Source organism: Panthera onca, chromosome D3, assembly GCF_046562875.1.
Source record: "Panthera onca isolate mPanOnc1 chromosome D3, mPanOnc1 haplotype 2, whole genome shotgun sequence".
In the NCBI taxonomy this organism is placed as follows: domain Eukaryota; kingdom Metazoa; phylum Chordata; class Mammalia; order Carnivora; family Felidae; genus Panthera; species Panthera onca.
The window spans coordinates 57061897-57085893 of record NC_138350.1 but is presented as its reverse complement, the minus strand read 5'-3'; the positions used below and the strand labels follow the sequence as shown (position 1 = coordinate 57085893).

Below are 23997 nucleotides of genomic sequence, written 5' to 3'. Positions count from 1 at the left end.
AGATGGAATTAATGGCTTGATCTTTCGGCCCCCAAATACCTGCTGCAGCGGTTTATCTTTTCCCTCTTTCCAGAGACATTCTTCACAGGGAACCGCGCGGCACTGGGCTGCGGGGTCCCTGTGGAGGCTCGGCCACCACCTGGGCACCAGCCACCTCAACACGCCTTGCAGTCACTCAGATCCCCTCGTGGGCAATGCCTGTCCCACTGGATGCCTTAGCTTCTAATGACCTGTACCCGATTGCCAGGGACTGCATTTGTCCCTCCGAGGTATTCTGTAGACAAAATTTTAAATTTCCCTTTTGTTTTGGGGACTTGTTTTTTGAGAAAACGAATTTTTACACCTGAAGCAAGGGAGAGAGTGGCAGAATAGTTCAGTTTGTAAATACTACCCTAATTTTTGCTTCAACACCAGGTTGGACCAAAGCAAAGCTCGCGGATAAGGTGATCTATATGAGGTCATTGCTAACATGTTGCACGACAAACACTGATGCCTAATTAATAAGGAGTTACAGAGAGCACATTGTTGGGCACTTCTCACTCTACTAACACACACACAAAAAAACAGACAACAAGAAAGCCAAAGGGCCCGGAGGCCATTCCACACCAGGGTCCTTCTGATGAACCTGAGAAAAGGTTTGGCTGATTGAGAAGGAAGTGCATCTGTGGAGCTGTGTCAGGCCCTTACACCCGAGAGAAGAAAAGTTTCCAGTTACGGCATTAAACTCTATTTATTTAGTATTTGAAACATGGTGTACATTTATGAATTTGTATAAACATTTAGTACATCTAAAATCCACAACTGGTAAACAATCTGTGCTTTCTTTTTGTGTACAATTTTGGAGTTTACATCTGGATATTTTGGTGCTGTGGAGAGACCCCGTCTGTGAATCTAATCAAACTGCCTCACAGGACCACAGTAACCGTGACAGAAGTGATCTGCTCCTTGCACAGAAAAGGTGTCACGCTTTGGAACTACTAAACCAGGTGTCAAGGAAACCAGAGAAACACAGCTGACACAACGAAGGAAGTGTGTGCGAGAGACTCCGAGAGAGCCCCATCTATGCCCAGCGGGCCATGCGCGGACACTAGAAATGTGGACACTCCCCTTCAGAACCTTCGGATGTTAATGTTGAGTCTCTTCCCCTCCCCCATCTGGAGGGGTTCCGTCCAGCAGGAGTTTGCACAATCTTGGACACACTTCTTAGGGCGCCCACAGGTGTCACAGCTGCAACTCTGCGGTGCCAACCAGGCCCAGAGCTCGGGCTTCTTCTGGAGTCAGGCCGCTCTTGAGGGTCCTTCGCACTTCAGCAGCATCCGCAGGTCACAAAGGAATGAGAAGACAGGGGGGTGTTAGCAGCCAGCACATGGTAGTCCGTCTGCCCCACGCCTTACCCGCCACCCCCAAGGATTCCCAGGGTCGTCACGAGGCTCACAGATGCTCAGCCGCATCCTGCTTCTGCTGAAGCGCCTGGCCATCTGTCCGTAGGGCAGAACAAATTAGGGGGCTGCAAGAGGCTGGCATGAAGAGCCAAGTGGAGGGATTGACCTTGTAAGAGGGAAGAAGGGAGGCCCACCCTTACAAGGTTTCTGAGAAACGGATGCAATAGTCAAGTACAGATGGCATGTGGACCAGTGTAAGGAGTGGATCAGAACTGGAAGAGTCACTACAGAGCATAGGAAAACGCAAGTTCCAAAGATTGCAAATGCTAAATAAGATAACCCCACAGATCTACAGGATGAGCAATGATGACCCGGCCCCGCAGAGCAAGGTGTTAACAGAACCAGGCAAGGGCAGCAGTCAGGAGGAGTCTCCCCATGAGCGTTGAGGGTCTTAGTCTCAACTCATCAAGGGGCCTCTGGAGACAATAACCATTGACTCCTTATGGATTGGACGTCAAGGAGCAAACTGCCGAACTTCTGGCTGGATTTGTTAAATGTTCTCTGTGAAACACACAAGGCTCAGGAAGGACAGTGACCCCCTTCTCTGGGGCTTACAACTGGCAGGTGGAGGAATGCTCACATCTAACCAAGAATTGCTTGTGCTTAGCTTGGCACACTGGGTTTTCCCATTGTTTAGTGTTGATCAATTTTGACGTCAAAATAAAGGCTGGATAAGGGTGACTGGGGAGGCAGCCGCCCCTTCCAAGACAAGTCCTTTCATTTGAAAGTTTGCCTAATTACATTTCCCTTGATTTCTCAATTGTATTTGGCCTACTCTCTACAAAACGTCATGCGGAGTTTGGGGTATTTGCTCTATTTTCAGAAGAGATGTGTTATGGATCTACCTCAATCCTAAATCAACCAGAGGACCTGAGGTGAACACGGCAGGCCCTTGATCAGAATGCAGAGACACTAAAGCTCACCCTTCATGCCTTCCCATCATCCAGTGCCAGACCCAATTCCCTGCACCCCCTGTGACTGGGGGGCCTATAGCCTCCCCCTCGGCGGGGGGGTAGCCTCAGAGGATGCAGACAACAGGATCACAGCTCATGTTCCTGCCAGCAACACCCCATATTCCAGTACCTTCCCAACCTCCCCTAAGCAAAAGCCCGCTTAGCCTATGTACAAAGGATCTGAAAAGATCTGGTAGAACATACAGGGTCTAAGTACCTATTAACAAATGGTTTCTTCTCTCCCAGGAATCAGCACTTTCAACAGGAGCCAACACCGAACCCATCAATTAGTCAATCAACAGATACTTCATAGAAAACCTACTGTGTTCCCAGCACTTAAAGCACTGGAACACCAACAGAAGACTCAGAGACATCAAGCATGGATTGAACACAAATAGAGACACAAAGATCTGTGCCTAAAGTTGCCCTCAAATCATGCCACCCCCACACTACTGTATTTCCAAGCCGAGCTCTGGGCTCCTGAGCCATCCATCTACAGCCGCTCCTGCACTGGCTCTCCCTCCCCCCCACCCTTGGCCCCTTGGGCTCCAGACTGTCTAACTCGTCCAGACAAAATGTTTGGCTCCAGAGCCTTGGCTGGAGGCAGATTGCGTTTAACTGAGTAATGGAATTTGTTCTATGGGGCAGCAATAAAAATACAAGTTTGTAATAACCTTTTATGTTCTTTAAACACTCCTTCAAGTGTTTGTCAAAGAAAGATAATTTTAATAAGGCAGAAAAGAAGATAAAATATTTCTCATTCTTGACAAGGACTGCTAAGACCTCTCTTCCAAAACACAAAATTCTGCCTTGAAGAAGTCCAGGCTGCACTAGCAGGACATCTTAAATTTCATTAGTCGCAGAGGTGGCGAGGACATGTGTCTATGAACTGTAATCTTTGAGCCTTGAGGTATGCGTGCTTGGCCAAATGACGACAGAAGGCTTCACGAACTGATGGGCATTTAGAGATGCTCCCCTAACATGTGTTCACGCATTTGCTTTAGTCTATAACTGCGGTGTTCAGTTCGGTTCATGTAAATACTTGAATAAGGACCTTGGCACCTTACAGGGTGTGCGGTGATCTCCTAATTGATATGGGCATTGGACCAGCCTCTCTGAGACAGGCTCAGGGAATAGAACAAAGCTTACTAGAACAAATGCTACCTTAGCCTCGCTGCCTGACTGTGCAGAGTGCGCCCTTAGCCTGGTAGCCTCCTCTCAGGTTTTATGGGCCAGACCCCCTGGGACCCTCCCGTGCCCCCTCTGCCTGGGTTCAGGTGTTCTCTGCTGTGGTTTCAGAAAAGCCAGTATCGACTAGGTCCCTTTGCTTGTCAGCTGTGTCCCTAGAAAGGTATTCATAGAAAAACCTGCCCCATTAATGGAATCCTACTTTCTGTGGGACTTCATGACAATTGAGATAAATTCTCTAATAAACATAAAATAAATAAAACCACCTCATAATAAATACAGTAAATAGATTAACCCCAAAAGACCTCAAGAATCTGAACTCTTCCTCTGTTAAAAAGTCAAAGTTAACTCACATTACCACTTGAAGAGAGGTGTGAAATGAAGATAATCAGTTGAAATCAGCTTTGTGCTCCAATTCCAATTATGCATAGAAAGAACCTTTTTGGGTATCCATTTCTCTGTCTGTTCATCAGTCTTTCCTTCCTTCCCTCCTTTCTTTCCTTCTCCTCCCTCCCTCCCTTCCTACCTTCTCCCCTTCCCTCCCCTTCCTCCCTCCCTTCTTTCCCTTTCCCTCCCCCTCCCCCTCCCCTCCCCCTCCCTCCCTCCCTCCCTCCCTTCCTTCCTTCCTTCAGCAAATGTTATTTGAGCCTCTATCCTGAGCCAATATTGTAGTCAGGGAGGCAGGGGGCTGACAGGGACATAGTATGAGAAGAAATGCTCAGGGTAGCAGACCCTGTCTGGATAAGGTGTTGGCTCTCAGAAAGTTTCTGGAAGGCAAAAAGGGACAGAAGACATAAAATGAGGGGACCAGCAAAGGCACTGGCAGGTTATGGAACCTGTACGATAGAAACAAGTCTTCTCTCAAATAGGGGATTTCTCAAGTACTAGGCTGGGGGCAGGCTGGCATATGTCTGATAAGATAATGTCTGGGCCCCTCTCCACCCCCCCATTCCTACTTCTCGCTTGAACGCTCTGGCTGCAGTGTAACTGCTCCCCAGCCTGTCACATGTGACTGCCTTCCCTCCCTGCAGCCGCTTAACAGAGAACAGACCGTGGAAATGTTTATCCCTGTCTGCCTTGCAGCTCTTCCATAGACGGCAGGGGTCACTTTGCTGGCACCAGCAGCCACTCGTTGCCCCAGGCACTTGTGACAGCTCTCACGATGTGGCAGTGACAGCAGTGGGATCAGACACAGGAGTACCTCCGCTGTCAACATGCAGCACAAGGGCGTCTGGGGACCCAGGGAAAAACCATAAGCTCCTTTTCTCTCCCCACCCCCAGCACAGAAAAAGCTTCTAATTCTACAAAGTGCTCTCGGGTGAGTCTTTGCAAAAATGCGTTGAATCTGAAAATAACAGTGGTCTACAGCCTGCAGAATAATAGCAGCCTGCATCTACTGAGGGTTAACCTGGATTATTCCATTTATTCACTATGGAAACCCTGTGAGAAGTGTCCTGTTATTACCGTTCCAGCAAGTGAGCAGACGGCATAGAGAGATCAAGTCCCTGGCCCAAGAGCACACAGTAAGTGGTGCAGAAGGATTTAAGCCAGGACACTTGAGACGCAGCCCACCCTAGAAACAGCTGTACCCTGCTGACGCCTAGCAGGACACATTCTGACAATTTTTCTTATCTTATGGGACATGCACTGAGTTTCGCTTCTATATGCCAGAAATCCATTTGTATTCTTTTACCTTTATTAAAAAAAAATTTTTTTTACATGTATTTATTTTTGAGAAACAGAGTGAGACAAAGCGTGAGCAGGGGAGGGGCAGAGAGCGAAGGAGACACAGAATCCGAGGCAGGTTCCAGGCTCTGAGCAAGCAGTCAGCACAGAGCCTGATGCGGGGCTTGAAGCCACAGACCGTGAGGTCATGACCTGAGCTGAAGTTGGACACTCAACTGACTGAGCCACGCAGGTGCCCCAGTATTCTTTTACCTTTAGATCACTGACAGACAGTTTTTCTATCTTCTGTATGTAATGCCAAGCAATTTGGAAATAAGTTAGCTTTGTTGTAATCCCTATGTTTCTAAAGATCTTCTACCAAGTATACTGAGAATAGAACGCTTAGGACTATAGGGACTAATATCAGAACTTCAAGAGGTCTTAAATGTATCTTGTGGTTGGCAAGTAACTTGCCTACTGCTATTTACCCACTCCTTGTTCCTTGAGTGACCCGTCTGCTGAGTGGAGTCAAAACGTTGGGTTCAGTCATGCCTCTTTGTACATCAATACAGGGAACTGTTTTAAGCTCTATCATTATGGATTTAATGTTAGACTTTCCGTGAGTTGGTTTGTTTTGTTTTGTCAATGTCCATCATTTAACCATCTGAGTTCTTGTTTCCACCCTCCATCTTTTTTTTTCCCCACATAAAATCTGTCCATTAGAAGCAGAGATCTCCCAAATTGACAGGAATTCTACACAATAACTGACCAGTACTTTTCAAAAGTGTGAAGGTCATAAAATGTCCTCCACACATCAGAGGGGGCATGATGTCTCAATGCAATGGGACAGCCTGGGTAAGACAGTGGGACAGAAAGAGAACATTAATGGAAATATTGGTGAAATCCAAAACAAGTCTATAGTTCAGTTAATAGTATTGTACCAACGTCAATTTCTTAGTTCCAATAAATTGTCCTAGGATGTGCAAGGTGTTAGTTAACATTAGGCGAAGCTGGGTGAAAGAAGGCAAATGTCCTCTTTTTTGCAACTTTTCTATTTTCTAAAATTCTTTCAAAATAAGTAAGTAAATAAATCAATAAATAAAACCCAGAACAACAATAACAAAAATTAAAGGTTCCCAAACCTGGTTGATTTAAACTCAACTTTAGACTCAGCCCAGATACACTGAACGGGAGTGTCAGTGAAAGGCCCATATGTTGCATTTTAATCTTCCCCAGAAGATTAAAATGGCCAGCCAGGTCCCGACTTAAATCACTGCCACCTAACTAAGACACAGGGAGAGGCAGGCCCTCAAGAAGTGATGGCCTTTGTGACAACAGAGTTGAAGTCTCTGAGTTCTGCCTAATCCAGAAGTATGTTCACCCATGAGGAGATGGTTCTTGGAAATACTTAGGGCAGCAGGCGATTTCTATAACCACTGGTTTGGTCACAGTCTTGGCTCCACAGAAATACCTCTGCCTAGTCCGTGGCTACATTTGAATCCAGTACCCCCCAATACACTTTGTTGCTCCTAGTCAGGCCCTTACCAGAAAGCATTCACAGTTCAGATGTAAGAGCAGACTGTCTCCTATGCTGTGTGCTATGGGTAAGGGAAGGGAGTCAGGAAACAAGTTCTCTCCATTGCTTATGGGACAGCCTGCAGGAACTTGGGGGATTCTGCAGACAAGAAAGAAGAGGCTTCAAGATTCACAGACTCTGGGGTCCTCAGCATTATTTCATGGGCAGGACAATGCCTCCCCCCCTTTCCAGTTGAAGCCCAGCACAGCCGCTCTCCATCAGAGATGCACCAGACAAGTACAATGGAGACAAGCCAGCCTTCGGTGCACAGGTATAAGCCCACTGAACGAGCCCCCTGGGGGTAAAAAGGGAGGTGAAGGGGAGTCTGGTCTAATCCCGGCTGGCCAAGTGAGGTGGGCAGTGGTGGGAGGGGAGTGAGACGGGTGATGGGAGCGGAGCAACGGCTGGATAGGTGTGGTTTCTGTGCACAGGCTCCCCTGAAACTTCAGCACAGCAGCCCAAGCACCTGCAGGCAGCTTCATATTCCCACCGGGCTGGGGTCCCTTGGCAGTAGCGTGACAGAGCTGGGGGGGGGGGGGGGGGAGAGTGGTGGGAACCTGTCATAGGCACCTCACTTAACGCCCACAACATCCTGCGAGGTGGCACCTCTGGCCTCAGTGGATAGCAGCACACTGAGGCTCGGTGAGGCCAGGTAATTTACGAGGGGACCCCCATCTCCTTCTCTCTCGTATGAATGTGTGCATTCCAAACATGGAAACCGACTCCTTTGCTGCCTGGGCAGCAAAAGCAAAGAAATACAGTAACTTCTTGTGGGGAAGGTGCTTGGCATTTTTCCAAAGCCCCTTTACAGAAACCCTCTGCTCTGCTCTCAGAACAGCTCTCAAAGGCAAGACAGATTCCCGGATTCCTCTTTTCACTGATTCTCCCTCCTCTTGAACCTCCACTCTGAGCCAAATGGGTGCCTGGCACCCAGCCTTGGGGGAAGACACACGAGCCAGACTCCTCTCTCCCAATGTGCTGGTTCCCAGTTTGGGAGGGTGATTTGTCTGAACAGGAAACAGCTGGAGAGCCAATGCAATAAAACATTTCCAAACTCTCCCTGCATCTGCCTCTTTGACCTGAGGCTTCTATCTGAGCTTCATGCTGCATCAGAGTCTTGACCTCTGGCCCGGGCCATGGCCTTGTTCCTCTCTTGGACTTCCTCTAGTTATCCTCCTGTCTTATGTCCCGGACACATGGGTGGGCTCCCTCAGCTATCTTTAGAGGCAGGTCAGTTCAGTCCATCCATAATGAGCTCTAAGAATAATTCGGCACTGAGTAAATAGGAATGAGGCCGTTTTGGAAAAGACAAAAGTTTGAGAAATTTTGGTCCTTCCCACTAACATCTTATTTGACTGTATTGCAAAAGCATTAGTTCTAAAGCCTCTGTTTTATTGCCATTGTTAGCTTGCCTTCTAAAAGAATATAAAATTGATTCATGGTCAGTAAGGAAAAACTAAACAAAATGCAGGGAAATTGTTCTCAATGGGACTTTAATGGGAAAATTGCTGGATATTTTCAAGTGCCACCTTGAAGATGTAGAGACAACTGAACTAAGTTCTGTACCGATCAGATCCAGGGCTGGATCCAGTATTTTGTGAGGCAGGTCTCTTGTTTTCCCTAAAACAAATTCAGTAATTTTTCAGGTTTGATATTTTTTTTCCATGAAATCCTATTTAGTACCTTATTTAGTACCCTATTAGTATGGGTACATCCCACAAAATTCTATAAAAGAAATAAGATTTTAGTTACATCAAATCAATGTGAGATATGCCACATGCTCTTTGAGAGGGATGTTGAAGCTTTATGACATGATGAGGAGGCAGTCGTGGTTTGGGGGGATGGGGGTCAGATCAAATCAAACTTTTGCACTCCTTTCCCAGCAGCCCTTGGAACTGGACTTCCAGCTCTTTCCACTGAGAAACTATTCTTATAAGAGTGACCAGCCTTGAGATCTTAATTAGCTAAGAAATTGGTCAGTTATTTGTGAGTCATATCAAAGTAATCACATCTTTATAGAAATACAGCTCTGTGCCTAGGCTTCATAGTCATGTCACAGGTGGGGCCCAGACCCCCACCTTAAAAGGAAGCTCAATAGGAAAATGGTACCTAGCCCCTTTCAACCACGACAAGACTCGGCTCCCCTGGGAAAAGAGAACAGACTATGAGTCCCTCACCCCAGTTCTGTTCTGTGATAGTCTGGGCTAGTGGCCATATGCAGACCGCCAGCTGGGCAGAGACCTTCTTCCAAAGATAGGTCCAAGAGAAAAGAACATGGGGAGCAGCTCCCCGTCCCCTCCTTACCAGCCACCAGGGCACACCCTACAGTATCACACTAGTAAGGAGATCTCAAATGCCATTCAGCTTCAGGATTTTCCCGGGAAGGCCAACATTTAGGAGGCCGAAGAGAACAAATCGCCCTGGGACAAAACAGATGCCCCAATATGATGAAATGAGAAACCGAAATAAGAAAAAACCAAGAATCTCCCAGAATGTTCTCCCTTGGTCTGATTCACCAGCCAGTCGGAGAATCTTGGCCAGAATCTGGGGCAAGCACATGAAGTGCATTGGATCAATCATATCACAGGCTAGAAATCAACTGGAAATTCAAAACAGTTTACTTAAAGACAACTGGATTGTCACAGGCTGGAAACGCAGCACGGAGCCATGGGAACCTGCGAATCAATTAAGATGCCCTCGCTGTGTCCCAACTGGCTGCATATTTCAAGCTTTAGCAGGACTTCTGGCGCACGCGGTCCTAGTCACCAGCATCAAACACGAAAGCAGACATTTAATTATCTTGGAGGATTCTCAAGTGGCTTGCAGGTCATAAATTTCTAGGTTATGGGATGGATTCTGTTTGGTTTCCTGCAACAGCTGGACTATTATTGCCTTTAGCCAAATGACTGATAGCACAAATACGCTGGTTATTCATTACCCACTTGCCTCATCACCACCATTAAACAATCAAATCAAATATAGCGTTGTTTGAGAGGGAGGCCCACACCAGGAAACCTCACATCGATTTTGCAAACTGGATTTTTTCTTACTCCTTTAACCTCTTGCAAGAAAGCTGGAGTTTATCATTCCTCTTAAACAGGAATCAAAATAACTTTCCCCCATCTTAAATTTCTGTTGATGGTGCCATTACTAATAAGTTAAACCCGTCACAGACAAACACTTACATACATGCAGTCTTGTATTTGTTGTAGTAACTGCATTGCAGAATAAAATGTGTTTGGCTAAATAAAAAGAGTATACGGCTGTTTTGCATAAGATTGGAATGGAAACGATACCACAGGAAATGAGTTTACGTCGGCCACAAAAACAGGCAAAATATCTCTCTGGCCAGATTGAAAAGGAAAATTAATTATGACTGTGTTATTGTTCCCAGTGATATTATGTGTCTCTCTAAGAATCTGGTTCTCTCTAGACCAGAGGGCAGGGCCTACACTCTTTGCCAATATAGACATATAACCTGGAGGCAGAACACGTACCCTGGGCCTCTGGGGACTGGCCAGGCCACTGGGTCATGCAGTTTCCTTTTCCGAGGTCTCTGGCCCAACAATGCTCACCTCTGTAAGGATGCTCCCTTGCCTGGCCTCCTTTCCCCAGCCCTCTCTCTCAGACATTGCAGCTCAAACCCCAATCACCTCCTGTGTGAATCTCAAAGGTGGCAAAAAACACTGTGAATTCTTACTGAACTCCCGCCTACCTGGAGTCACTCTCCTTTCACTTTTTAGAGCCAGTACAGGCGGACGTAACCAGGCTTCCTTCTTGTGATGGTCATAAATCCCTGTCCTAGTCACCATCCCTTATTCCTGGAGGCAGAGACGGCGGAGACTAGGTCTCCTGAGTGACCCAGCATCCCTGGCCCAATCTTGGGGGCCGAGCTCTCTCCTAAAACATGCAAGGGTCACAGCTAATGCAGACCCATGTCAAAGGATGCAGAGGAACTGTGTTTCTCTACGGAGTGCAGCCCCTTGGAGTGCTAGCGAGGTGCCTGCAGAGGCAGCCCCACTCCTTCATTCTGTGGGCAGAAGTAGGCAGTGGGTTCAGACAAAGGGGAAAAACAGGTCCTTTGATTTAGTAACAAAAACAAGCTAGTCAACCTAGGTTAACAATAAGTATTTTAAGCACCCTACTCCCCATAAAATCACTGGTGTTCACCTTTGACATGTTTGGGAGCAGCAGTGAATTCTGAGGGGAACCATTTTCAGCTAGAAAGTGGCCCCGATGCAGAAATATGGCCTCAGCAAAGCATCCGCGGCAGAACTTGGCAATGGCCCCCCTGCAGCCACCCCTGCACACCAGAGATATTTCAGGGTCTTTTGGACACTCCTGGGGGCAAAGTGAGAATTGAGAGAGGCCCGCCCAGAAGTGGCAAATATGCTGGACAGGTGTGGCTGCAGCCCCCCTCCTCCATGACAGCAACGTTGATTGTCGAGCAGGGAACCTTTTGCCGGAGTTTGGGTGGACCCTCCAGGCATTGTCCGACAACTGGCTGGAGCCAGCCTCACAGTGGCTGCCCTTCCCAGAGCATACAGGAGGGCAGGTACCTGCAGGTAAGTCCCTCACCCCAGCTCCAAAGCACTTACGAGATTTCCGGTTGGCCCGGGAGCGCTTCCTCTCCCGAGGCACCACTCGCTGACTGGGCACCTGGGTGGCCGACTTGACGATGCGATCCATGATCTCATCAGCTGCATCATCTGTGACGTTAGGGGAGTCATCCGTTCCCATAGTCCATGAACTAGCAGATCCTGAAAGATTACACAACCGGAGTGTGAGATGTACTCAGAGAGAAGGAACATACTAGAGAAAATACCAATACTACTCGTCCAGGCACGGAGCTCTGTCAGCAATGGATCACAGCAGCAAATCCCAGGCACTCACCCGCCCCCCCCACTGCAAGGGCACCACTGTGACCTGTGACTGCTACCCCCCCAGGCACTGAACTCCCCCTCAGAGCACTTACCTAATACTACCCTGTAACAGCTACTGAAAGCCTCCACCCAATAGGCCCCGGGATCATGGGAGGGCAGATACCACACCACAGAGTGCATCACAGATGCTCAGTGATGTATGTCCACTAATGTCTGGAGTTCTGTGTTAATTCAGCTCTCTATCCATGGCTGTATATGCCTAGTAAATGTCAATTACCCCTAACTTCTCTTCCAGTTAAACAGAAATCAATGGGTTTTGTGGCAGTCTATCTTCAGATTACTTAACCTTTAAAATTCGTAACAGGACAGGGGTGCCTGGGTGGCTCAGTTGGTTAAGTCCCTGATATCAGTTGAGGTCATGATCTCGACGTTCGTGAGTTTGAGCCCCGTGTCGGGCTCTGTGCTGACAGCTCAGAACCTGGAGCCTGCTTCGGATTCTGTGTCTCCCTCTCTCTCTGCCCCTCTCCTGCTTGAGCTTGCGTGCGCTCTCTCTCTCTCTCAAAAATAAATAAACAGTAAAAAAATCATAACAGAATAACATTCTTCAACTAACAAAGGGGGAACTGACATAAAATTTTCTCTGCTCCTTGACCAGGTAAACACATATATAAATAACTGTATATTAAAGCAGAGCAGGTCTAAGTCTGGCATAAAAGCATCTGCCTACAGACAAGCAAGAAGAAAGCATCATGAAAACATGCACTACCAAGCAATGTTCAACAGTTAGAAATGAATGCTATTTTAACATATCAAGAACTATGCCTTTGTGATAGATCAACTTCCTTGTGAAATCTCTTCTCTAAGATGGGAAATACATTTCTGTAAGAAGAAATATGTGCAATGGGCTCAAAACTGTGTTTCCTCCACATACACTGCCCTTTGTAATAAACATACGACTTCAAAAGCCTGTAGGTGAGTGTTCTCAGACTCTGTGCCTACGGAACACTACTCAGAGCCTAAGGTCCAGCTGAAGATGAAAAAAAGCCAGCTTTTCTTAAACCACAGGCAAAAAATGTTAGTAAATATATATCTTAAATTCTGGAGTTCTACTTCCATACTAATTTTTTAAAACTTTCAGCGTTTGGATACTGATGACAATAGCTGTGAATAGCTGCTCACAGTTGAGTAGACTGTGATTTTTGTGGCTATGTGTTTGTGGTTGAAATTTTACAGCAAATATGTAATATGCTATAATTTAGTTATAATTTCAGCCAGTAAAATGCATATCACTGAAGTGCGTACATAAATAATTCACACTTTGCAAAAGGAGTAGGATTCCTGGGGCTCCACCACCTGCACGTATCTGAGACCTGTGGTTAGATAGGTCCATATGTTTTTGGGTGACAAGGTTTGTGTTGTTGTCTATGTTATTTTAAACATTTATTTTATGAGTGGGAGCGTAGCTACAGCACTGGCACATACGAAAACAGTAAATTGTACTTTCTCTGCTTATGCCCAAGGGCACCTGGTCTACTTGCTCCCATAAGACTAGATTTTTCAACATCATTAAACCCTTTAACATAGGTTCCTCTCAGAAAAGAACTTTTGAAATTGCTGAATGTTTCTGCATTCTCAGGATGGTCCAGGTGGTCTAATTGGAGGCAAGAGGCCTCATACGGGCACAGCTGTCACACTGGGACTCTTCAGAGCTTCTGAACAATGGTCCTCCTCAGAGCAGACAGAGCAATCGATAGTGCAATTGTGTTTTGCCCAGCAATTTCCTGTTTTCCCTTTTACCTACTGGTTTCTAATTCTGCGTCTCATTTTAAAATGCCAAACTACCCTTCCCAAAACACACAAATTTCAATCAACTGCATTTGCTCATAATATATTCTCAGAGCACTGGGCCAGAAAATGAAGGCATCATCTGATCTTCCTACCAAGAATTACCTATTCTTCCCATCTTATACATTCCCAGAGAGCTGCCTTCACCGTAATGTGTCAGGAGATGCTTCAAAGGAATATGCTGCCATATGTTCAGGATTGCCAGACTCAGTTTTGTGATGATGTCATTCTTTCATGACCTCAGTCCTCGTCCTGCTTTTTTTTTTTTTTTTAACCCCCACCCCTCCTTGGTTATTTGCCTGCCTGAGAGCTGTTTATATGCATTTATCCTGGTCATGTACAGGTTGGATTTTTTTTTTCCTGGAACCCTTGGACCCACACATAGCATCAGGGAAACACTGCCCATACATTTTACAGACCCAAAGGGCCACTGGCTCACCACAGTCTCCCAAGTGTTAGCAAGACATTTATATACTGAGACAAAATAGAAAGAATGAAGTATTATAGACTATGATAGCACTGTATCACTTTGACTTCATTTTTAAAAATATGTGAGTTGATAATTTAGACTTGCTGAATCACAATGTTTTACACCTGAAACTAACGTAATGCTGTATATCAACTACACTTCAGTTAAAAAAAAAAAAAAAAACAATGTAAAGCGTAGTTTGAAAGATAACACTGTAATTTATTTTTCCCCTTAAAAACCTAACCTAAAGAAATAGTCTAAAAGGGAAATAATTACATCAAAATAGAGTGTGATACAAGTTTGCCTTTGTTTCTGAAATAATTTCCCTGGATATAGACTTCTAGGTTTAAAGCTTTTCTTTCTGGCGGTTTGAAGATGTCATTTCTCTTTCTTCTAACTTCCAAGGCTTCTGTTAACAGTGAGCCCTCATCCTGACTGTCATATTTTAGAAGGTAATCTATCTTTTCCCTTTGGTTTTTTAAAAGAGTTTATCTTTATCTTTGGTTTTCTTGCAGTCTGCCTACATTGTATGACATATGCTTTCCTCTTTATTTATTCTCCTTGAATTTGCTAAGTTTCTTAAATGTGGGGGCTGATACCTATCATCAGCTCTGGGAAATTCTCAGCCATGACCTTGTCAATTATTGCTTCTTATCCATCTCTTCCTGCTGTTCCCATTATACATAGGTTACACCATTGGACTGTGTGCCTCTTCCTCTTACATTTTGTTCTGCTCTTCCCATTGTTTTCCTATGCTTCACTTTGTACATTTTCTAATAACTCATCTGTGAAGTCATTAATCCTTTCTTTTGCTGGGATGAGTCTGCTCTTAAACCCACTCAACGAGTTCTTTATTTCAGACATTTCTTTTGCAGTTCTTAAATGTCCATTCAATTATTTTTTTTAATAAATTCCAATTTTCTGTTGCAAGTGTCCACCTTTTAATCAATTTGTCTATATTTTCCTTTGTGTTCTTTAACATTCGGAATGGTTCAACCCTGGCTGCAAATTTCAACATCCGGATCACCTGTAGATCTGCTGCTAGTGTTTCCTTTTCCTTGTCAGGCACATTTTCTTATTCTCTTGGCTTGTAATTTGGACTCTGCACTGGACTTTGTGTACAGAAGGATGCAGACACTGGAGTCCATGTTATTTCCCCCAGCCTTCGCTCTTTTCTGTTAAGCAGACATGGTGAAGAACGGAATGAGGTCGGGACCAGACTGTAGTTTTAGTGAAGAATCAGTCCACCTCTGTGTTTAAATATCTGTATGTATTTGTTGAAGGTGCTTACTCAAGCTCGTCTTTGTTTCCTCGGCCCTTCAAGGCTACAGGAGATTTCCTCCAACTTTTCTGACCCAGCCTCTCCCTCATCATGCTGCCCCAGCACTTAGCAAATGTCTCATGGAGAAAACAGTCCTGGAGTTTGGAGACCCTCTACTTCCAAACCCTTATGCCAACTCACGTAGCTATTAGACATTTGGCTGACTTCTCTCTACTATTTGAGTCTCTCTGCCCACGGTAGGCCCAGTTTTTGGCTCTGTGTCCAGATTTGGCAAATGGTCCTAAGGAGGGGCTCTCAGCTCATCTACAATTCTAGTTTGTCTAGTCCTCTTTCCCTTACCAGTTTGCTGATATCTTTTAAAAGAAAGCTTCTGCCACTGTATTAAAACAAATTCTAGTTGTCTGAGCAGGAGTGGTGCTCTGACCCTCCCTACTATGTGCCATCTGGAAGCAGAAGTCCCTGAATGTGCAGAGAAACTGAACAGTCTTCCTTTCTCATCTCTTTCTCTCTTAAAATTTGCAGCCTGTTATGTTCCACTAGACAAACTAGGCTCCATCTCCGCAGATGGCTTCCATCGAGCTACCCTTGCAGCCACCCAGGTATAGGGCTCCAGACCCTTGATGGCTGTGGTCAACTCCATGTGGCCATTGACACTCCCCTTCAACTTCCTGGTGGCCACGTGCAGGCCAGGACACAAAGCCTGCAAGAGCTGCTGGGCCCAGAGAGTCTAGACTCATCCGTGGGATGTCTTAGGTCGTTTTGAGTACCACAGGTATAAGTGATTCCCTTCCACACACCCCACCACACCGCAAAGCTGTTTTATTTACTCTTACCCTTGTTTTACGCTTCATAAAAGCAGCATTGAGAATGATAGTCTCTACTGCTATGCCTCTAATGCTACTACCTTCTTCACCATCTCACATTCAACACTTTTTGTCACTCTTCTTAGATTCTTTCTTGTATATACATTCTTCCTCTGTGTCGCTACTTGGCTTTTCTGAGAAATGGAGGACCTTTTATAAATAGCACTGGCCAAGTGGAGGATACCTCTCCTTCCTCACAGAAAATCAGACAATCAGAACATACCCCATAAAGTGCTCAGGGCTGTGGTTGTTCACAGCTGTGTCTTTCTGCTGTTGGTTACCAAAAGGCAGCCCTTTCATTGCTACAGCAGAATATTCATATATTCATTTATTTTCTCCTAATTCCATATCCAAGACTACCTAGAAGACAGGGGATTTGGAAAAACCAAATCCCAGAGAACCCAATCTTTGATTCTTTGATGTAATCATAGTATATGAAGTATTTGAGGTATAGTTTGGGAATCAAGGTTGTAGTAGAAGATATGACTTTCCTGCTTTGCTGTCTGTGTCTCAGGATACCACTGGGGCAAGGGTGGAGGGAGGCAGCCCTTTTTCTGGCATATTCTTAGCTGCATATCAAAGTAAAACCCCTGCAAAAAGGGTAAAAACCAAAGTCCAACATTAAGAAACAGACAAAGGAGCTAGAGTGATATTGAACTCACATGAAGTAAGAAAAACATGTGGTAATTTTGTAAAAATCCTGAAGTGCAGCTCCCCTAGGGAATCCCACATATGCCTTAGGGACCTGGAACCCTGCCTGGAAGCCCTTTCAAGACTCCTCCTTGGATGGCAGCTTATGGTCCTTGGGTTGACAAGAAGTTCCAAGAAACCAAATGTAATGTGTGACCCATTTTCTTCTAAAGAAAACTTGAAACTGCATTTACTTTGTCTCTTATGTCAAAGTTCTTGTTACTATCATTACTATTTTTTCTTACATTTAACAGGGTTGACAACAGCAAAATTCCAAAAACACAAAGCCAATTAGAAGTCACTGAAGGGCCTTCTCAGGGGTGTCTCCAGCTCACAACTCTACTTTGTAGCTGCCATCTGTCATCCTGTGAGTCTCAATGTTCTCCAGAGTCTGGGAGGATGCCTGATGGGCATCGCATGCACGCATTTCCTTACCGAGTTTCCGTGATGTGGAAGCCAACCCACAACCCAGTTTTCCTGGCCTGTTCTATTTTTTACCCCTCTCTAATTACTACTAGAACTGCTCTCAGGTGCCAGAGCACCCCAGTTTGGACAATAAATGATATGCTTTCTGTTAGTTGTTTGCAGTGTATGTGTGAAGCAAACACCAAGAGGAGAGACAGCCTGTCCGTCAGGAGCTCATTCTCTTTAGTGATAAAGTTTGTAATCTTTAGGCAGCCTGAAGGGGGGTGCTCAGGAGCACAGGGGAGGAAGGATGGGCCCAGTGAGTTGAGGAGGACGAAGGAGGAGGCGGATTCTGGAGGTGAAGGGGGGCTGGACAGGCAGAGGAAAAGGGGACAGCATGAACAGCAGAGGGGGCTAAGGGAGATGCGGGTGCAGAGAAGGGTGGTGCCCAGTGGGAGGGCCAGTGAGTGCCAAGTGTGGGAGACAAGCTGAGACCAGGGGCCTGAAGCGACAGGGGCCTGAAGCGACAGCATGAACAGTGTGGGCCACGTCTTGCAGGCAGTGAGGAAAGCGAGGAGGGGATCACATGGTGTCAGACTAGACTAGGGGACACCAGTAAACATTCTCAGACGAAAAATGCACCTCATTCTTAATTACAATAAAATATCCCTTCCAACTTATGAAACGAATCTGGAAACTCTTATCTGTCTTTACCATCTTCAGTTTTCATCGCTTCATTGCCTCTAAAGATTGAAAAAGGCAAAAAAGGGATAGTGCTTTCATCCGGGGGCTGGCACACTTCTTCTACACCGGCCAGCTCATGAAAACTTTAGGCTGTAGGGTCCTCACAGTCTCTCCCACCACCACTCAGCCAGGCCACGGCTGCCTTCAGGTGCCACAGACAGCACACCAATGGGTACACTTGGCAGTGTCCTAGAGAAAACCTCATTTACAAAATACTCCGCTGGCTGCGTTTGGTAGTTTCCTGCCCCCCCACCCCGCCGGCTTTAACCCATAAGGATTCATTCATAATAATAACTCCTCTTGTGTGAATTCAGTTTTACCTCTGGGAGGATTGGTCTTTGAGACGAAGCACTACAGTGGGTCACAAACGTGTGCGTGAAGGAACGTGTGTGGTCAGCACTGGAGGTCCCGGGGAGTCGGAGGCCCTGAGCAGATACTTCCTGGGCCCAGTAACCTGTACCCTTGTGCTGGGAACCGGGTCCCCGCGGGTGGTCATCTGGGGAAGCCCCCCTCAACTGCCTCCGGCCCAGGAGTTACCTCGGCTAGCTCGGCTGCGTGTGCGGACGCCCAGCACCGGGGTGGCGTCCTCCACGGCGGGCGACGAGGTCTTCAGCACGGCCTTCATGTTCTCGTGCTCCGTGGCGTCCTCTGCGTAGCTCAGGCCCTGCGGCTGGCTCAGAGGCACCGGAGAGCTGCTGGAGAACTTGCCGGACTACGAGACCAAAGTAGGGGTGAGGGGCTGAGGTGACTCCCCAAAACACCAACTCAAGCCCACAAAACATTTCGTTGAGGAAAACCTCCCTCTTCGTTGTTTGTGTGCATTCTGCAGATGCATTCGCTAGGGCAGTCACTGAGGTTGTCAATGAGCCAGTGACATCCATCCATGTATGCCCCAAGTTCTCTGACCAGAAAGAAAAACCATGGTCCCAGAAGGGCCACACCTGGCCCTCCCCTCTCCAGGCTCTCCCGGCCCACTGCAGATTCCCTCGGTGGCTGCCTGCTAGGGACGACTGACATCAACCCTGGGAAGCACTCAGAAACCACATCTGTTTCCAACCCCAAAGCCCTGATGTGAGAATTCAAATATGCCCCGTTAATCACATTATCGAGTTGTTTTTTAATTTACCACCAGAATGCAGTTAAAATTTTCTTATTTACCACTTATGATGGTTTAAAACGTGGGATTCAGTCACACAATCATACCACGGTAAGCGATAGGTAGAATCTTTCCAGATCTAGTCCCATCTCACTTTGCAGAGAAGGAAACTGAAGATTCAGTGACATGCCAAAGACCCCAAGGGAATCAGCTGCAGGGCCCAGACCCGAACACGACACAGAAATTCATGCCGAAACGGAGTTGGGCAACACTCGCTACTTCTGGCCGTGTCAGAAATGTAGTTGTTCGAACATGCAGTACATGTACGTGGTGAAATTCTCTAATTGTAGCTGAGCAAAGAATCAGGGTTTAGATGTTTTAAAAGAGGTATGCTAGAACACTGGGCCATATGTACACAAGGGCAAACATCTGGAGGAGAAACAGAAAGTCAGTCAGACTAATGTTTGCAAAGAGCAGCTCTACAGATTCCTGGCTTCCTCTTGTCATCGAGTGTCTCAGCCATGGCAGCAGAGCCCAGGACTCGTCTGCTCGTGCCATCTGCACTGCTCCCTCCTCATCTCCCAGGGCCCATCAGCCCTGACTTGGTCTCTGGTTCTCCCATCTGCACCGGAACCGGGAAGAGGAGCCCCATCATCCCACCCCTGCACACGTGAATCCCAACGAACCCGATGGATTCCGGCTGAGAAAATAGACACAAGTCAAAGGCTGCCCATGAGAGGGGACTGCTTTCGTGGCCACTATCCCACTTCCTGTTTGGTTTTAGGGCTCTTTCTACGGTTATTCTAGAATCCAGTTTTCATATTTGAGTTGCCAAAAGGCTCAGACAGGGGGCTGGAGGGTAAATTCCCTGTCCACTTCTCCAATATTGGAGAGTATCTCCAATATTAGAACTTGGCCATTCCTGACAGGGCCTGGGACTCAGGCACAGCTTGGAAAATGCAGGTAACCCTTGATTCCTGGCATACACAGCATGATGAGAACCCATGTCAGGAGGTTAGTGATCACACGAAAGCAACCAGAAAACAACCATGCATGGTTTAGAGCACTGAATGGTGCTGATGCCTCATGCCGCTTATGTTAAGTTAGACTCTACAGCACGCCTGGGAAGGCCAAATGTGGCATTCTTCATGTTTATCAACAGTCCTACCTCCACTTCATCCTCTTCGTCAGTCTGCCCGAGAGGACAGGACAGGATGGAAAAGACAGAAGGGATTCTTAGACGGTGCAGAAGTCAGCAAAGATGAGAGCATCTCAATGTCATAGCAAATTCCAAATACAGAGACTGGCCATCAAAACCGGGGTGCGCCCTCCTGATTTGGGAACTGCCAGGCCCTGACTGCACAACCCTCCTGCCCTCGTCCAGACATTCCCTCTGCGAGCCCCAAGGCCAGTTCTGACCAAAGTCAGGAGGAATCTGTGGGGCTCCAGACCAACCTCCTGAGGCTGCCCAAGGGCTGATAGCCAGCATACCTGGTTTCCGGACAATTAAGATCTGACTCCCAGCTCTGTGGCCTGCTATTCAGCTGGCCGTGTCCTGTGGAACCCACCACAACCTGCTGGTCACCAGGGCCCTCCGGAAGTGGACCAGCTTCCATCTGCCCAATGCAATCTGCCAGCTACTGTCCTCCCTCTCATCCCGAATGCCAGAGTGCTCCCCACCTAGGCTGCCAGGTCCTTCCACACACAGGGAAGGCAGAACACACAGAACAACCGCCCAAGTAGAATGGGTCCTGTTACCCTTTCCTCTGAAACATGAAACTCAGTTCTTCTAAAACTCTTACCTGCCCCTCATGGAGGCTTTCTGAGCTAACACGCCAAACTTTTAATTATCACCAGATAAACTTCTTTAAGTAACTTTTAAATAAAATATCTTTTTTAAAAGATAAACTGAGGGCAGGGGAACCTGAGTGGCTCAGTTAATTAAGCGCCAACTTCAGCTCAGGCCATACCTCGTGCTTCGTGAGTTCGAGCCCTGTGTCAGGCTCTGTGCTGACAGCTCAGAGCCTGGAGCCTGCTTTGGATTCTGTGTCTCCCTCTCTCTCTGCCCCTCCCCCACTCATGTGCATGCTCTCTCTCCTTCTCTCTCAAAAATAAACATTAAACAAAATTTAAAAAAAAAAAAGACAAACTGAAGGTGAAAGTCATGCCCATCTCTTGATTTTAGATTAAACACACCCTCGATTTAACCTGTTTCCACTGAGGTTACAAGACCAGGCCCACAGATCAGACACAAGGATTTTTTTTTTTTAATATATATAATTTATTGTCAGATTGGTTTCCATACAACACCCAGTGCTCATCCCAACAGGTGCCCTCCTCAATGCCCATCACCCACTTTCCCCTCTTCCCCATCCCCCCATCAACCCTCAGTTTGTTCTCTGTATTTAAGATTCTCTTATGGTTTGCCTCCTTCCCTCTGTGTAACTTTTTTTCCCCCTTCTCCTCCCTCCTGGTCTTCTATTAAGTTTCTCAGGATCCACATAAGAGTGAAAACATGGTATCTGTTTTTCTCTGACTTATTTCACTTAGCATAATACTCTCCAGTTCTATCCACGTTGCTACAAATGGCCAGATTCCAATCTTTCTCATTGCCAAGTAGTACTCCATTGTATATATAAACCACATCTTCATTTTTTTTTTAACATTTATTTATTTTTGAGACAGAGAGAGACAGAGCATGAACGGGGGAGGGTCAGAGAGAGAGGGAAACACAGAATCTGAAACAGGCTCCAGGCTCTGAGGGGTCAGCACAGAGCCCGATGCGGGGCTTGAACTCACGGACCGTGAGATCATGACCTGAGCTGAAGTCGGACACTTAACTGACTGAGCCACCCAGGCGCCCCAAACCACATCTTCTTTATCCATTCATCAGCTGATGGACATTTAGGCTCTTTCCATAATTTGGCTATTATTGAAAGTGCTGCTATAAATATTGGGGTACAAGTGCCCCTATGTGTCAGCACTCCTGCTTCCCTCAGACACAAGGGTTTTGAGAACAGACTAAACTTTCAGCAGCTGAAATGACAAAATGCTTCTGATTCATCAAGTTCCACACCATCCCCAGGCAAATGGCACCACACTCAGAGATAAGAGTCCTGCTCTATTTTTATTTCTAGTTTAGAGCTTATTATTTTACCAGGATGATTGGCATTTTCTCATCATTAGCACATGTATAAGGTGTTACCTATACAGAATCTCGAGCCCTCTCAACATCCCCCAAAGTAACTAGCATTCTCTTTTTCTAGAAGAGGAAGCTGGGGTTAATGGAGGATAAATGTCTGTGAAACTGAAGGAAACATTTAAAATAGGAAGCCAGAAGGGGAAGCTCTCATGCCTTAATGCTGTCATCAATTGCAGCCACCAACAGGAAGAAGCCTACCTTAGCACCCCAGCAAGAGGGATGAAGATTTCCTTCTTGCCTGGCAACAGCCCAGCCAATGAGAGACTACCACAACTCAGCCAATGAGAAACCACCACCACCCCGAACTCTCACTTCTTTTCTAATGGACTTTTCATTGGAAGTAGCCTCTCCCAATTTCCTCTTTTGTCTATAAAGTAGCATTCCTTTCCTTTGTTTTCTGGACTTGCCCTATGGTTTTGTCATAGCTTACATGTCCCAAATTGCAATTCTGCTGCCATTCCCAAATAAACCCATTTTGTTGCTAAAATAACTGGCTGGTTCATTTTCAAGACCTCCCCACTGTCCCCGGATGTGGAGGTCATGGGACTGATAGCCTGAGTTCTTGCTGCCCATCTTGAGTATGATGACAGTAGATGGGCCACCGCAGTCTTGTGCTGCCTTGTCTATGTCACCATTTTGTCTAGAACTACTTCAGGGAACAAGGAGGAGGAACTATTTAATTTCATATTGACCCTTAGCTGGGAGGACTCCTGGATTTTGAGAAAGGAAGCCTTTTTCATTTTAGAAACAGAGAAAGAAGAGGAGGGACAGGCACACAAGGACAGATACAGAGCTGACTCTAAACACAGGGTCTTCAGATTTTACCCAGATTTCACTCTATCTTGGAAAATAATTGCTTTTTCAGGGCACCTAGGTGGCTCAGTTGGCTAAGTGTCCGACTCTTGATTTTGGCTCAGGTCATGATCTCACGGTTCATGAGATTGAGCCCTGCATCAAGCTCTGTGCATGGTGCAGAGCTTGCCTGAGAGTCTCTCTCTTCCTCTCTCTGCCCCTTCCACATGCGCTCTCTCGCTCTCTCAAAATAAACAAACATTAAAAAAAGTTTTTCCGCCAAATCATGTCTGTTTGACTGCTACCACTTCCACCTTCATTTTACCCAGAATCTTTATTAAAAATGATTTACTACATAGTTTTCTCTAAAAATCATTTACAGCCCTACTGTTCAGGGACTCAATCTATCGCCTATGTTTTTAGTAGTGTAAGTTGTGTATATGTTGTTTTCTAACCAGATCATGAGGATACCCTTGGGGTATAGCTTGTCTTTTATTGCAGTCACATCTTCCTTAGTGCCCAGTGCAGTGCTGGGCACATAAGTGAGAATTGAGAAAAGAAGCTATACACTTTGCCTTAAGTGACAATATCCTAGTTTTCCAGCAGATGGCAGTCTTTGTACGTGAATGATGCCACTCTGACCAGTGAAACAGGGACTATGTTGAGGATGAAGCCTGTACAGCCCACATTTTAATGGAAATTTAAATATTTTTGAATCAAACTGCAGAAACATTTACCCATTTATAAATAGGCAAGCTGAATGTTTTCGGAGAAGGACAGAATTAAAAAATTAGTGGGATCTGTAAAAAAAAAAATCTCAAAAATTTGGCAAGAAATTATCATGTGTTTTCGTAACTATAAGCATATTGGGCTTGTATTTTTCACCCTCCAATGTGTCTCAT

The 23997-nt window shown here is 46.1% G+C and overlaps 1 protein-coding gene across 8 annotated transcripts in view; it reads right to left on the bottom strand.

The window, feature by feature from the left end:
- Window positions 1-711: 711 nt before the first annotated feature.
- FHOD3 (formin homology 2 domain containing 3) overlaps window positions 712-23997 on the bottom strand; it is a 468838-nt gene continuing 445552 nt past the window's right edge. For 5 of the 8 annotated variants that reach the window (XM_060613641.3, XM_060613644.3, XM_060613643.3 and 2 more), the window contains 4 exons: window positions 20270-20293; window positions 18543-18717; window positions 11423-11584; window positions 712-1304 (listed from right to left, as the gene is read on the bottom strand). In XM_060613641.3, coding sequence (XP_060469624.2) covers window positions 1222-1304; window positions 11423-11584; window positions 18543-18717; window positions 20270-20293 — 444 coding nt within the window. In that variant the 3' untranslated portion in view covers window positions 712-1221. The remainder of the gene's footprint in view (window positions 1305-11422; window positions 11585-18542; window positions 18718-20269; window positions 20294-23997) is intronic. The other 3 variants (XM_060613642.3, XM_060613650.3, XM_060613647.3) reach the window with 1 other exon arrangement.